Source organism: Poecile atricapillus, chromosome Z (assembly GCF_030490865.1).
Source record: "Poecile atricapillus isolate bPoeAtr1 chromosome Z, bPoeAtr1.hap1, whole genome shotgun sequence".
Classification (NCBI taxonomy): Eukaryota; Metazoa; Chordata; class Aves; order Passeriformes; family Paridae; genus Poecile; species Poecile atricapillus.
In genome coordinates this window covers 102,230,973-102,246,851 of record NC_081289.1, presented here as the reverse complement: position 1 = coordinate 102,246,851, position 15,879 = coordinate 102,230,973, and the positions used below count along the sequence as shown (strand labels likewise).

The 15,879-nt window shown below is 37.2% G+C and overlaps 1 protein-coding gene across 1 annotated transcript in view; it reads right to left on the bottom strand.

Annotated features, from left to right (window-relative positions):
* Nucleotides 1-15,879, bottom strand: part of ADAMTS19 (ADAM metallopeptidase with thrombospondin type 1 motif 19) — a 139,102-nt gene that overhangs the window by 107,220 nt on the left and 16,003 nt on the right. The window contains exon 3 of the mRNA XM_058826247.1: nt 5,391-5,556. Coding sequence (XP_058682230.1) covers nt 5,391-5,556 — 166 coding nt within the window. The remainder of the gene's footprint in view (nt 1-5,390; nt 5,557-15,879) is intronic.

Here is a 15,879-nt window from a genome sequence, read left to right as displayed (position 1 = left end):
TATAATGTAGATACATATTTTTCATGCAACATGTATAAATTAGGCACACTTTAAAAATGTTGTCTTTCTCTGTATCATTCATAAAAGATTATATATGTGAATGATTCAGTCCATCCTGATTTAGTCTTACTGAGCCCTCTACAACAGGTGACAGTGTAAGACTTACTAACACATTTAGTAAAAGAAAAAAGTATGTATTCTCCAGAAATAAATCTTTGGTGTTTGATGACCTAGAAGTAGAAACAGCTTATACATTCAGGCCATCTAAAATGAAAGTCTCTTATTTAATCCTTCAGACACGTGCTTAGCCTTATAACCTCTGCTACACTCTAGCCTTCCTCATGTTTTCTAACTGTGAATCTACAGCCTAGTTTATAAAACATTATGTGTGTTCTCATCTTGCTCTTTGGAGGATAAATTCTAATGAAACCTCACTTAGTATTTGTGCCAAAAAAAACACGTCCCATAAGCTATACAACTATGGCTTACCATACAAACATCTAATGCTGCAAGGGTAAGCTATAGGTCTGAGTTTAAAAAGTGAACTCATGTGGGTTAAAAAACATCTCTTACAACCCACCTGGTAAATCTGCCTTCCTTGTAGACACAGTGCAGTTTCCAGCAACAGTTCATTCACTGTTCAGTTCTTTCTAAAAGACAGCAGCTACTGATTGAAAGCTTTAATCTTAGCATGTACAGAGAATTCTCTTAACATATCTCTCTATAGTTAGCAGTGCATTTCTATTCAGAACTGACAGTCCACAATGAAATACATCATTGTGCTAAACACTAAGTACACTGTCGTCCTACAAGCTGTTGTCCCTCTGTCTTTTGAGACTGTAGTGGATGACAAAACTATACAGCTCTGTAGACAAGCTGTCTGCCCATCATTCTCCCATTAACAAACCAATGGACAATCTGTTCTTGGCCAGCCAACCTTTCAATTTGCTGGCAGAAATCCCCATCACGAGATCTCATTTATCTGAAAATTGTAGCTCTTTCCTAAGAACTTTAAATTAATGGAATTAGTAATTTTGGTACTAGTGGTATTCAAATAACTGCCACAACTGCTGCCAGATAACAAGTGAAACAGGCTTTAGGCAAAAACTCTTGTTTCTTTAAATACTCATAAATAAGTAAAAATTACAAAGAACTGGTTGTTATTGAAGGCAAAGTATGTAAGAGATAACAAGTGCTGCAGAAAACCCAGCTACATCAATAATGGCTGCGCTAACAAGATAAAAGATAGATTAATCTCAAGTCAAATCAAATTCATCTCAAAAATTTAATTACATTGCCAAAACAAAAAGTAAATTCTATAGGAGGGTTCTCTGCAATAAGGCTTCTGTTTGTGCAACTATGGAAAATAAGAAGATTCCATATCCATGTGTTACTTAAATTCAGTTGACTGAAAGGAAAGCTAGGAATACTGCTTGACTTCAGCAAGAAGGCTAAAAATACTGCATCAAGTACATTTGACAAAAAATAGGCAATTAAGAAAAAACAAGCAGAAATATTAACAAATAACCTCACCCTAAAAAAATTTAGAGAAATTAAAATCCAGCTACTATAATTACAGGTTGCATGAAGTATCTGAGCCAACATTAAGAAGAGGCTGTGACTGCAGGACTCCTTGACACCTTCAAGTCCTCAGGCACAAAAGCATTTCCTGAGCATATGCACATGCAGCCAAGACTACAGAGGAATCACCTTGCTCCCCAGGGGGTAACCTAGTCATATGGAAATTGCAGTATTCTGCCTGCACAGGGAATATTCAGGAGCTTAAGAAGTCATGAGCTATACCTCCACTACAATTTGAATGGGGATTTAAGTACTTTCCTACAGAGTGACAACTTTTTTCTGACCCAAGGAGTAGAAACAAACCTCAAGTAGCACCACTCTCCATCTTATACAATCTCATAGATCCATGACCAAGATTGTTTGCACATTTTATTGCCTGACTATCACATAGAAACAGGCTGTAGAACAAGAATCAACACAGCTCTCCCAGCTGACTGCCCAGCCTATATTCCTTAAAGTAAAACTTCTGCTTTTGATTCAGTGAAACTTAGCAGGCTTTTTCCTGCAATATTACATCATTCTAAGAGGAAAAGCACACTTGTATCTCATGACAATATATTGTTTATTGCCAGAGCTAGGAAGTAGAAGAGGACTCTTCCAATGTCACAAATTCAGAGGGGATTCAAATTTCACATTTACTGTATCCTCGGTAAGAGATTTCTTTTTTCTCAACATGCCCCATGCCTTCCTTGACCATGAGTTCAATTCATTGCACAAACAACTTTAATTTGGAACAAGTGCTTCAGAGCAGGTAGAAGAAAAAAACCTTAGCTTCCCAAGGTGGCCCTTTGATCTAATTACAACTGCTTCTCTCACATCTTTTTTCTGTAACACATTTCTGCACTGGTTTCTTCTAAAGGTTTCATGAGCCATGTGCTAAAGAAAGGTGTGGAGCGTAAGGTCTGTGTATGTGCAATAGGCTCACATACTTTAATAGATCATGCACATTCTCAACAAAAGGATACACATGCACACTGTCAACAATCAAGAAAGCATCTGCCTCTGTCAGTATGATTCTCTTCCTCGCCTAATTAATAAGAAAACCACCCCATTCACAAAAACAAGTTCTTTGTTCTCCCCAAACAAGTTTGGCTGCGTAGCAACTTTCAATCCAGTCCTCAATGGTAACAGACAACAAACAATACCTTCTTTGATTGCCTCTGCTAGCTCTCCATGAAAAGCTATTATTCCCAATAGTGATCCTTCAACACCTCCAGCACAGACATTCATTCCTTCTGGTATTTATAATTCATCACTGGCAATATACATTTGCTTGATAGGTAGCCAGCCTTTGAGATCAATTTGGATCAAAGCCAGCAACAGAAATACCTGTCTCTATTCCAACACACAAGCACTCTAGAACCATATCTAGAGATATGGTTGTAAGATAGGACCATGTTGCTGAGAAGTTGCTGTGTTACCAAGGTTGTAGTTGCTTTATGTCACAAGGTTACATCTCTACCAAATGCAGCTGAGACTATCTCAGTGCCCCACTTACTCATTGGCATTATTTTTGTTTAATTGATCTACTTAGCTTATTATTTGACTTAGAATTCTCAGATACTTATGTAAAGGGTAATTTTTGATGCTTCTATTCACCTTTAAGGCTGTACAATGTGTGTAAGCATGCATGTGTATAGCATGTGTCTGTAGCATGAATATTTTGGTGATATTAACTAAATTCATGTCACACCCACACATTTCTCTCAGCACAGGCAGAGCTTTTAAGCATATAACTTACTGCAGTCCCTCTTAGTAAAATGACCTGTAGCAGTGGAGTGAGGGACTGGTCTTGCTAGAACAATAGGATTGATTAGAAAGTGCCGCTATTTTCACTCCCTGGCAATAATGCCGTGTCAGAAGATGCTACTCAGTTATGCACAGCTTGAACCATTTCAAAATTTTAAAGCTGGTGAATATAATGAAACTTTCTTCAAGCAGATATTTGATTGTCTGTTGACAGATTATTTATAACAAATAAGAGCTTTGAGTGTAAGATTATTATAAAAGAATAAACTGACTTTACCATTTTAGAGCATAAGAGAAAGGGTATTTGATAATGAACTTCAGAGAAGAATAATATCCTCCATGGACAAGTTTGCATCTTTAATCATTTTCATACCCATCACGGTTTGCTACTTTGTCAGATACTCCTCCCCAGTTTTGCAGAGCATACATCATGCATACTTTTCATTTTTTCTTTCTCATTCCCATATACATGCAGGCATACATACTGTGACTCACCTTTCTCTATTAGGGAGGAAAAAACAGCTTTACTTAATGTGAAGAAGTCGTGAAAATTTAACTTTCAGAAAAGCAGTGTCAATGTAACACAATGCCAGAAGAGTAATATAGAGCTAGCTGGAGGAAGTTACATGTGATTTATTTCATCCCACTGCAAAAAGAGCCTTTATTTGCTAACTTATCTTAGATTTCAAACTCTGGATGGATGGCTAACTACAAAAATAATATTTCCAAAATGGAAAAAAAACCCACCACAAAACCTGTCACATTTGTTCTGTAACTATATAAAGTGGACAGAGCAGTATAAATGTTCAGGAAGGATCAGACAGCCATGAAAAAGTTTAGGCTGAAAATGATGTCCAGAAGGCAGCTCTCTGCTCAAGTCAGGCCAAGTGTCAAGAGTGTGATCAGCTCTCTTAGAGCCATTTCTAGACATGCTTTACAAATACCTGAGACTTGACAGCCTCTCTACGTAACATCTTCCAGTGCTAAGCATTATTGTAGAGATTTTATTTTCCTCATGGAAACTGAAATTTCCTTGAACACAAGTTACAACTGTTGTCTGTCACAGCATACCTCTAAGGAATGTCTGGTTTCATCTTCTCTCTGCAGACCCTTAGGCACCAGACAACTGCAGCTGCATCCTTCTTTTATCTTTCCTTACCTGCTTGAAATAACTTAGCTTCTTCAGCCTCATCCCAAATGTCATATAATCCAGCCTCCTAACCATTTCGGTGCACTTCTACCATTTTCTTTGCATTTTGCCAGGATCTCACACATTAAAAACAAGCCTAAAAATATGCACTTTTTCTGGTTTATTTTCTAGGGGAAAAATAATTTCTCACAACAACATTAGAAATACCCTCAGCTTATGCTGAGGTCAAAGGACCGAGATGTCCTCCATCCTTTGAAGAATGACAGCTGATGATGAAGCAAAAAAACCAAGACACCATCCTTCATAAAAGTCATTTTTCCTTTCTCCATTGAAAACTATGAAGTCATCACTGTGTGCCAAACTTCTGTTGAAACCCCTCTACTTCAACAACTTGTTCTACCTGCCATTGAGGAAAATGCATTAGGATTGTTTCATAAACATTTTCTAAGTATCACTCATAGAACAAGAACACTTATAAATATCACTTCAATTCAGACAAATTTGGAAATCCAAGACTAAGAAAGCCAGGAAGAATGCTTTAACTTCGTTTTAAACAGAAAATTAAGTACAAGCAGTACAAGCATTGCACATAGTGAGTGATTAAGCAGCTCTGTTGACTGAGAGAGACAATAAATAGATTTTAATTATTAACTTGGAAAAAAAAAATTCCCCGAAGATTTCTAATTCCAAATACAAATGCATATTAAGAAGCAGTGCTATTCCTAATGGACAGTTTCCTCTCCCAACAAGTGAGACTGCAGTCTTAGCATCCCACCTCAGAGTCTACTGTAGGGTACTGCTACAGGAATAATCACTTATATTTCTGTCAAGGTTCATTTGTAACAATTATCTACTTTTCTAAAAAAATTATTTGCTACATTACAACTTTCCAGTGCAATTTTTATATTACCTGTAACAACACCACAGTAGGGATTCTGAGAAGGTGGCTTTTCAGAAATTCTCTCCTCTACGGACCTTTTTCGTCTGTACACTCTGTGTGCATGTCCTGTCACAGCCAAAGTGCGATTGAGTGGCTCAATAAATATGAAGTCCTCATTAATCTGTATAAACCCCATCTGCAAAGGAAAACAAAAGGAAAATGTAAGGTAAGAATTTATTACACTGAGCACAGTCCTGCAGGAGAAAAAAATAAACAACCCACAACACTTCATTTAAGAAAACACTTTGTTTTAGTAACTTTATGAGCAAAGTGAGTACCTTTTTATTTTACAAGTTTTCTACTTAAATGAACTAGAATAAATTTCATTTATTTGAGCTAAATCTGGGTGGGTGGGTGGCTACATGCCAGTAGTATATGCACAGTAAAAGATATGGAATGTTAAAAGTTTACTTTGGAAGACCCAGGGGGTCATTTATGTATGTACAGCATGTACAGAAAAGTCTATACACTGGTTTTAGTATTTATTATTGCCACATTTTTAGATAATGGAATAACAGGAACAATGTAAGGCATATGAATACATCCTGAACAAATGTGAAGATGGGAAAGAAATCTTGTGACACTCTTTTTACTCTCTTTCTAATTAAAAGAACCTGAAACTATTCTAAAAAGGCAGAAATTCCTCCCTGGTTTCCAGCAGTTACACCAGAAAAATATTTGAATGCCATTTAGTTGGTTAACTCTTCCCCTGTCCCAGCATACTTATACACACAAACACACATGAAAAGTGCACATCAGATGCACATCTAGTATTACAAGAGCGTAGTCAAAACTAAAAAAAATACTATAAAACATACTTATATAAATACCACATAAATAAAACCCAGCTCAAACTGTTAAGCTGCCAATACACACAAGTTCCTATCAAGAGTAAAGCTGAAGACAGCAAGGTTTTGTGGGTTTTTTTCCCCCACATCAGCAAGACTGACAGTTAATTTCTTCATTCTATAAACTTAAAAAATCTATTTTACTGTTTTGCTACAGAAACAAAAAAATGTGATAGATCTGGCTAAGAGAAGCAGAGAGCTCTTCTGTAAGCTTCTATGTAGCATCAATGGACAGAAATAGAAAATAATTTTGTTTCTTCTGGAATCGTGTAGGTGCCAATATCACATTGGATATCCTGTCTGGCAGATGAATAAACCATCCAAAAATATCCTGACCCAAGGAAGAAAACAAAATCAAAATCTTTGAATGGCACAAAAGACAATTTAATTTAAACACAATACTTTTAAAAGAAAAAAATCCAATGATCTTTTGGCACAATCACATGAAATAAATATGAATACACATATTTAATTTTTCAATCAGTTGCAATAGCTAAGGAAAGCTGAACAGATATCAAAAGGTCATCATTAAGATGGCACACAAACACGAAAGTATCTGGGGGTTTGGCTGTTCCTTTTCCTTTCTGCACTTACTTTTTAGGTTCAGTTCAGCAGGAGTTTTAAATGCCACACACTAGAAGATTATCTAGTTATATATTGCTAAGTACTTTCTGTATACCTACAAGATATCACTTCTTGAAAAGCGTATCTTTAAAAATGCTACTTTTACATAACAATTAACTTGTCTTACATAAACAACAAATGATGTGTTGTTGTGAAATGGAATTTTTATTTAAAAGCATAGTTCTCAAATACTAGCAAAATGCATAAATTAATTTTAATTTGATTTTTATGTCTAATGCTGAATTACACTCAGACATAGATTATTTTACTTTTAAAGAATTATTTAGCATATGAAAGATGTTGATAAATTGAATGTAGAACAGGAATAGCAGCCCATTAGGTGGTGCTGCAAGTATCCCCTGTCCACCAACAGGCTTTAGTCCCCCCATGAATAGACCTGACCATAGAATATTTGTCACATTTCCTCCATCTCCATTCTCTTTGTTGCAAAATGAAACCAGGGCCTTAAGATGATGCTCTTCAGACTGCCACCATTCACCAGACTTTCTGAAAAGTTCCGCTAGGACCAACATTTAATGTTTTCTTTCAACTCCTAGCATAAACTGAAGTCTAATTAATTGGTAGAAAATTCCAGATCTATTGCCTATTTCCTGAGTCAGAAGTTAAAGAACTGAACAGTGAAGTGAAGTTATATACATCCAGACGGGTAATTCTCAGACAAACCTGGATAACAAAATAATCTCTGCTGCCATTTTGACTGCTGACGGGGAAGGGGGGGGGGGGGGGGGGGGAACTGTCTCTCCAATTTTTGGATAATTTCACAGGTAGAAAGTGGTAGATGAAACATTAGCTTTTTCAACCATGCCCTTGTATTTTCATAATCATTACAAATGGAGTTATGAAGATCCTTTAACAAAGTAAATACTGAAAGCAGAGAAGTCAAAGCATGCATTAAAGCTTTTCAGTTTCAACACATTTTCAGATATTGAATGCCAGGGTAAATTACAGCCTTTAGACAGCTCAAATGGCAAAACTTACATGTTACAAAAATGCACAGCAAAACAAATATTAAAAAGATGGAAAAGCAAACATCTGCTTAATATCCATCTGGGATAGGACTATGAGTTCTGACTAACTGACACATCTTTCACCAGTTTCATATGAAGAAATGCTGCTGCTCACAACTACATTTGAAAAGCCTACCAGGATGCTGGACTTATCTCATGCAAAGGTAACATAGCATGCCATTCTTTCCTCAGCTTTTTCAGATTTCTTACACACAAAAAACCAAAAAAAACCAAAAAAAACCAACAAATTTAAATGTAGCACACATATCTCAGTAGACTTCAAGCTCAGCCCAATCTCATTTGGCAAAAAAAATCCTCAAATTTTGTAACTACTGATGAACTCACTTGCTCTGTATTTTATTTACTTTTATGCAGTAAAGACAGACCTTAAGTATAGGGCAAACTTCAGCAGATGGGCTGCAGAACTTACTTGCAGAAAACTAACTTTTTTACCAAATTTGGATAGTGGTAAACCAGACAAATGGAAACAACACCTTTTCCCAGCACCGTGTGTGGCACAAGGCAGGTGGGGCACAGAGGGTGTGGTCAGCATGTTACAGTTTCTCCCTGCTGCAGCCAACTCTCCGCCATCTTCTGAAGCCAAAGCACACAGTGAGCAAAGACAGGCTATACTCTAGACTCTACTTCTTCCTGCTCCCAACATACCTCCCAAGGCAAGTATCAACAGTAAAAACGTATTCCCATCAGACGCTGATAATGTACATGTTACTTAGTACCCATCAGAGACAAAATATGGTCACATTTGCAGTATAAAAATGAAAGGTTCTCTTCATTGTACCATGCAAAAAACCAAATCATCTTTACAAGTTCAATATTTACTTGTTTTGAAACATAATTTGGTAATAGGCTTTGTGCTATTTGTCAAATGTTCCAAAACAGTGCATCAATTCTTGAGTAAACAGGAAAAATCTTTAATTTGTGTATCAGTATCCCCTCTGAAGGTTTTTCTCCATGATTTTAACAATCCAGATTTAATTTAGTATCTTGATTCTAACAATTCTATCAGGACCTGATCTGAGCTGAAATACAACAAAAAGTCTCCAGCTCTTACTAATGCAAATAATAAAGCAAGCGCAAATAACCTTTCACACTGAGTAAACAACAGTGTAAGAACTTTGTAAGCTGTTGTTATTCAAATGCATTACCACTTTCCATCTATAAGAACCTTCATTGCTGAAGGCTGAAGAAACTTAAGTGCCAGCAACTTCTGTCTTCGATTAACTGTGTTTCACAGCCGTGCACATCATATACATCACGCCTCTCCTGGAGGTTTTCTCTACCTGTCTGCTCACTTCACTCTGCTACATGGACTTAGGAGATATCACAGAGGGGAAAGTCAGTATTATCACTGTTGACTGGCTTTCAGCTGCTGACATAGTGATCAATCTTTTCTGGGATATTTTTTAATCATAGGGCTGTGCCTTACTGAAGTACATATACATGCACAATGCTGTACCTTATAGCCCCCATAGAGGAAAAAACATTTAGACTGTTGTGCAGAGATCACTGGGTTCAAAGCATGCATTCAGGTACTACCTCCAAATCTGAGGTCTGTAGAAACAATTTTTACATGGCTTTTAAATCCTTCCAAACTCCTGTGCTGCCAGTCTGGTTTAAGATACCTACAACTCTGGATTCTTAAGAAAATCATTCTCTACAGGAGGCTGCTCTCATGTTTAAGACAATGGCTACTTTTTTCAAAACAACCTGATGTTGCACAAGGATGCAGGAAAATATTTATGTAGTTACTCTGCAGTACTTGCTATGCTACCCATACTTAAACAGGTATTCACAACACTAAGCCATAGGCTGGACTTGATAATCTCAAAAGTCTTTTCCAACTAAATTGATTCTATGATACACACAAAATGTAACCGCAAACAAAATATAGAAAATTTGTCAATTTTAAATGCTCTAATTTTTTTAAGCATCTTTTTTAGTAAAAGCAAAATGTGCTTCCATGGTAGTGCTTAAAGTCAGATATTTGGTCACTGCTATCAGCAGTGAAACTCATGAACCAGACAGGAGTCCCTCCAAATGCCAGAGCTCTCTGTGCAATGCTGGTCATCAGGTGCAAATGACCACTTCTCTTGGCCAACTACTCTATTCTTGTTACAAATTTCAGCCAGCTGTAGACTCTTGGAACTTACACTGTCACAAAGCTCTCTGGTTCAGCGTGTACCACTATTTTCAGAAAAGTCAGTGCAGTCTCAAATACTGCATGTTTGACCTTTGACCATCAGAAGACCTTAGTAGAACAGACAAACCAATCAAAAAATGCTGAAATTATGTGCTTGTGATGGTTTTTAGCACTAGCTAAAAATCACCAAGGTACTTACTCATTTCCTGCTGTGAGATATGGATTAGGAGAAGGACAAAATAGGCTTAAAAGGAATAAAGAAAGTTTATTAACAGGTCTACAAGAAACCAGAATAAAACCTCCAGAAACCTTTTCTTCCCCTACCCAACCACTCTTTTCCCAACTTTACATGTACAGAAAAAAACTGGGATGTTAATGCAGTACCAACTATACAACAGTCTTTTCATAAGTCTGTGTACGGAGAGTTTTCTCTTGTCATTCCATGGAGAGTTCTCCACAACAGTTTTCTCGTGGCTTTTCATTTCTATGAATGGCAGCTGCCCGGGCACAAACCCTGCCATCATGCCTTCCTCCCATTTTCACACTACTCAGAGGTGTGTTCATGGGCCATGAACTTATGGGGTATTATCTTAAGGATGAGTTATTCAAAGGCAAAGTTTCTCTCCATCTGTCTCTGTGATCATCTCTGAGAACAGAGGTTTTCTTCTTCTCTCCCTGGGGGCAAAGGGTCTTCATCAGCTCTCATCTCTCTGTTCAAGCGTCTCATGGGATCACAGCTACTCCAGCATCTGCTTAGCTTCACCAATGGATACCTTTGCTCAGATTTGCAGTTTGAGTACTCATTCCCCCCAATATTCTTTCATGAATTAAAGGAGATAATTTCAGAACATTATTGTCAATCTCCATGGCCCTAGCAAAAGAATATTTAAGCTTATTAGAGCATCTCCTCATTCTCCTTCCATCTGAGGCATGACTCTTTCTCTTACTGACCTTGATGTTTTATGCTGTCCTTTACATGTCAATCACTCCCACTTTTGTCGATCCTTCCCTCTCTGGGGAGGGGATTAACCCTGCAGGTCTCACCTGTGTAGTGAAAGGCTTAAATCTGGCCGAAGCCACAGCAGGTATTCATGGTATCAGATTTCAGCAGGCCGGGGCGGGGTGGAGAGGTGTCTGCAAGTGTCAGCAGCTGTGGCCTGGCCCAGCCTAGGGCTGGGGGTCCCCCTGGGAAGGGCTTTGGCCGCCCCGCTGGGATGGGACCCCGAGGGTTTCCCGGGAGGGGCCACAGCAGAGCCGGGCCCAGCCTGGGGGAGGCTCCGCAGTCTCCATCCCCAGCCCGGGAGCCGCTGAGATCCGAGCCCAGGCCGCACAGGCTGCGGGGGAGCGGGGCCAGCAGCACCAGAGCTCTGATACCTTTCAAGGCCAGACAGAAAGGGACAAGAAGTTCCTGGGCTAGGGTTTTTAAAAGGTGGTATTCACAAAGGTGGTCTTACTATTCAGTGCTGCAAAATGCTGTCAGTTCTCAGAACTGGCCAGCTATTGGCCTGATCTTAAGCAGAGAAGAAACTCCCAGCAGCCTCTCTCAGAAAAATCACTTTCATGGGTGTTTTCCACTTTTCTTCCTAAATGCCACAGTGTTCCGTCCCCCTTTCTCTTCCCTTGCCTAGGAATCTCTTGCCCACTTTCTGGTTGACTAATCTGTGGCTTAAAAGATCAAAAGCCTGAACTTAAGAAACACCTGTGACAAAGGAAAGCACACCCCAACACATGAAAAGACTGAAAGACCATGTATTCTATGAAAAAAATAAAAAAACTTCAGAAAAGACCACTTGCTACCATCTGGACTTCTCCAACATTGATTCCATCACCCAGTACTAACACAGCCCATGCACATTATTCAGAATAAAGGACACTGTCTTGAGGGATGGACCAGCTCAGAGAACAATTGGCTGATTCCTCTAGCAACTTACCTAGAGCAATGGAAGCTCAGCTTTCTCTCAAAGTCATAAAAAGCCATTTACTCTTCTTATTCTAGCCAGAAAATCAAACATTTTAAAATATATCTTTTATGAGCTGTAGCTTTGCTTATAAATTTCACTTGACTACTGAAACAAACACAGCTAAACTCAAACCAAATTTTCTCTTAACATCATATGCAGCATGCATTATTTTATTATTTTCATTATACAACTTCAATTGTCACTGCTTAAGTCAAATAGTATAGGAAAAATAAAGACACAATGTAGATTATACAGTGCAAATTACCTCTGTATTTTAATGTCTTAGATCCATCCACTCAAGTCCATCCCCCTATGCATTTGAGGTTTTGTAAAATAGAGATTTTCTTACACTTACTCTTACAACACAAATGTGTTTTTCACACATTTTTGTCACACAACATTTCTTTCCACATTTCCTTGCTGCTACTGTTAAATAAAATAGTTTCAATAGAACTGCTGCTCTATTATCTTACTATACTTATTTGAAATGTCATCTTTTAACATTTAGAAATCTTTTCAATATTACAACTTTATTGATTCATGGGCATTATTTTAGATCCATCTTATCCAGTGTCTTCACTGTTTTCCTTCTGGGCCAGCTCTCCAGGCCAACTTTCCAAAGTCCCTTGATACTCACTCCGAAGTTTTATAAAAGGTAATCATACTGCATATTGCAGTTTCTACTGTATGATGACAAATACACCAGCCTTTGACTGTTGCTTGATGAAAGAGGCTTTACTATAACTCTGAGATTAGCTTAGCTCTTCAGAGCCATGTGCTAAGAGCATCAAGATTTGTGGTTTCAATCCCTGTATGGGCCACTCACTTAAGAGCTGGACTTGATCCTTGTCGGTCCTTTCTGACTTGGAATATTCTGATTATGTAATTATTCCTGTAACCACAAATTAATTCCTCTCTCTGAACATCAGCAAACAGAACTGCAAGCTACATTTCATTTCACATTTTCATTTCATTGCAAATTTGTGAAATTAAAATAAAGTTTCTATAACTTCACTTAACGTCCTTCACATTGATGGCTCACTTAACGTCCTTCACATTGATGGCTCATAATGATCCTCTGATCAGCAAATACACAATTATTTTTTTTTCTCCTGTCACTGTTAGCTAATTCACTAGTCTATAAAGCAAATCTATAAATGTATAAAACTAGTAAGTCACAAACAGAAGCAACTTACCTTTGGCTTGGCTACAGCCTTTTGTCTGTCTAATTCTTCTGTACTTCCCAGCTCTGAATGTGCTACTACAGGAGGATCAAGTCTCCAGGGATTGTTACTGATCTTACCTTTGGCTCATATAAAGCATCTGAACTAGTTTTTTCATGACTACATCTCACAGGGACCAGCCCTTCCAGCAACAGAGGGGTTTGCCTTCCTTTGAAAATACTTCATCATCTAAAACACTGCCCTCTCTCCACATTAATATGAACAACAGACACACTGAAGACCAAGCAAAATTTACTGGAAGTCTTTCTCTCAGTCTGCAAGTTATATTTGTGAGAGTTGAACTTTACAGCAATCATAGGAAGTTACACCAAAGGTACTTCCACTGAAAGTCTGACACCTCACATAGAGAATGAACTCTTTAAAAAATGGGAAAGCACAGAACAACAGAAAAAAATATAATAGGATGACTATAGGTAACACAATTCCTACAATTTGCTATTTCCAATTTATTATTTATGGTTATGGTTACAACTGACATTCAGTTTTTATAAAAATACCTTTTTGCATCTCAATTTTCTAGCTCTACCTGGTTTTATTTGTCAGTCTTTGGAGCTACTTACTTTTCCTAAGGCATAAAGCAAGTAGCATGATAGGGTTATGAAAATTGTTTCACCTAAGTAATGTGCCCACAAGTTCATTACAATATCATGTATGTTTTCACAAGTTTTTCCTTAAAAAAGGGCAAATTTAAAGAAGTTTACTGAAATCAAATATATGTTGTTGTTTTCACAGATTTATTGCTTCAATAGCACATTGTAAATGGAGTCCACTGTACACTCCTATTTTGGCAACAGTTATCCTGAATTATAGTTTAGCTGCAGTTTGTTTCAGTCAAATTAGTTGTGTAAAAACTGGAATGACCTCAATGTTTTAAAACACAGAATTCATCTCAAACCCTTTAGAATATTGCAATGAGAAGGCACAGAACAGTTTAAGCATATATAAAAATTTTCAAAATCACTAAGGCACCATAACTCAAATTTCACAAAACTAAATTAAGATAAATAGACACTGATGTTAAATGAAATCGGATAGTTCTTATGATGACTCATTCTGGAACAACTATAGAAACCTTATAAATAATTACTACCCTACACAGAGTGTCCCATGAACTGTATTTGTGTGTGCTGCTCATTCTCACCATTCTCACCGTAGATACAAGATTAGTCTTGTCCAGTTTGAGGTAACTGAAGTATCTTCAATAACACTTTATTGAAAACTACTTCCACAAGGCAATTCTAAGTTCTATTTTAAAATGCTTATAACAAAAAAGTAACAAATATGAAACACAAACTCCTAAAGCTAAAAGTACCATTTCTGTTGTATAGCCTTTTTTTCTAAAAAAAAGATGGCAACCAAACCAGCTGCATCTAGCTACAGATAACTTTATCACAAGGTGTCACAGGAAGACAATACTGTTATGCATGATAGGTGCATATATGATATGCAACAGTAACCTCCAGAGAATTTAAAATTTTGGGACTTGAACAGGTGTGACCAGACAAAGAATGTTATCTGTGAGCCAGATAAAAGCACAGAGAACAGCAAAAGACAACAAGAACCCCATTACTGATTCCATAATGGACAAAAACAATTTGAACAAAAGCCAACAAAAATCCCATAATGAATTTAAACTCATTAAAGTCACAGAATGACAGAAACATGAGAAACGTGGGTCTCATGGAGACACCAATTCATGTGACCTCATTTAAGTACCATCAAAAAAAAAAAAAAAATACATATATACATATATACATATATGTGTGTGTGTGTGTGTGTGTGTGTGTGTGTGTGTGTGTGTGATATATGTATAAGAATGTATGTATGAAAAGTTATCAGAAGGAACATCATGAAATTCATCTAGGATGAATCCCAAGCCAAACTCCAGCCCCTGGGATAGATCCACACCTAGCACTACATAGATGGAAGGCGAGAAGATCTGCTAAAATGGTCCCGGTGGTCCTTGAGGGCAGTGGGTATACAACATAGAATCACAGAATCATACTTGTCTGTAATGTTTTACCAAGTTCTTTATCAGTGGTCCTGATCTCTAAATCCTAGTCCAAGTCCATTATTTATCTTTATTCTGTCCTTGCTTTAAGTTTTGAATTCTCATCATTTTCTGTCATTGACTTGCAATATAAATATTGTCAAGATACTTATGTATTCTTAATTACCCTTCATTTTGAGGATTATATATATAAACTGAATACTGAAAATTTGAGACATTCACAGCTAGTGGCTACATTTTTAAAATTTGACATAAATTACACTTTAAAGCCTACTTTTCAATTGCAACATCCACAAAACGAAGAACTGCAATTGCCTGGTAAAAAAATATTTGAAAGCAATTTGACAGAAGCACAAATACCCTAAATGTCTTTTTCCTGTTACCATGTTGCATAGCTGAAATTAGTGTTTAAATAAATACTTTTTTTTTACTAAGTTGCAGGTATCAAGATTCTAGATACACAGCTATACATCTTTATATCTAGCAATCTTATTAAGTGTTTAGGTTCTACAACCTTTCAAAGAGAAGGAAAAAGAAACGGGAGAGAGACTACAGAATATAGAGATGGTCTGGAAATTTGTG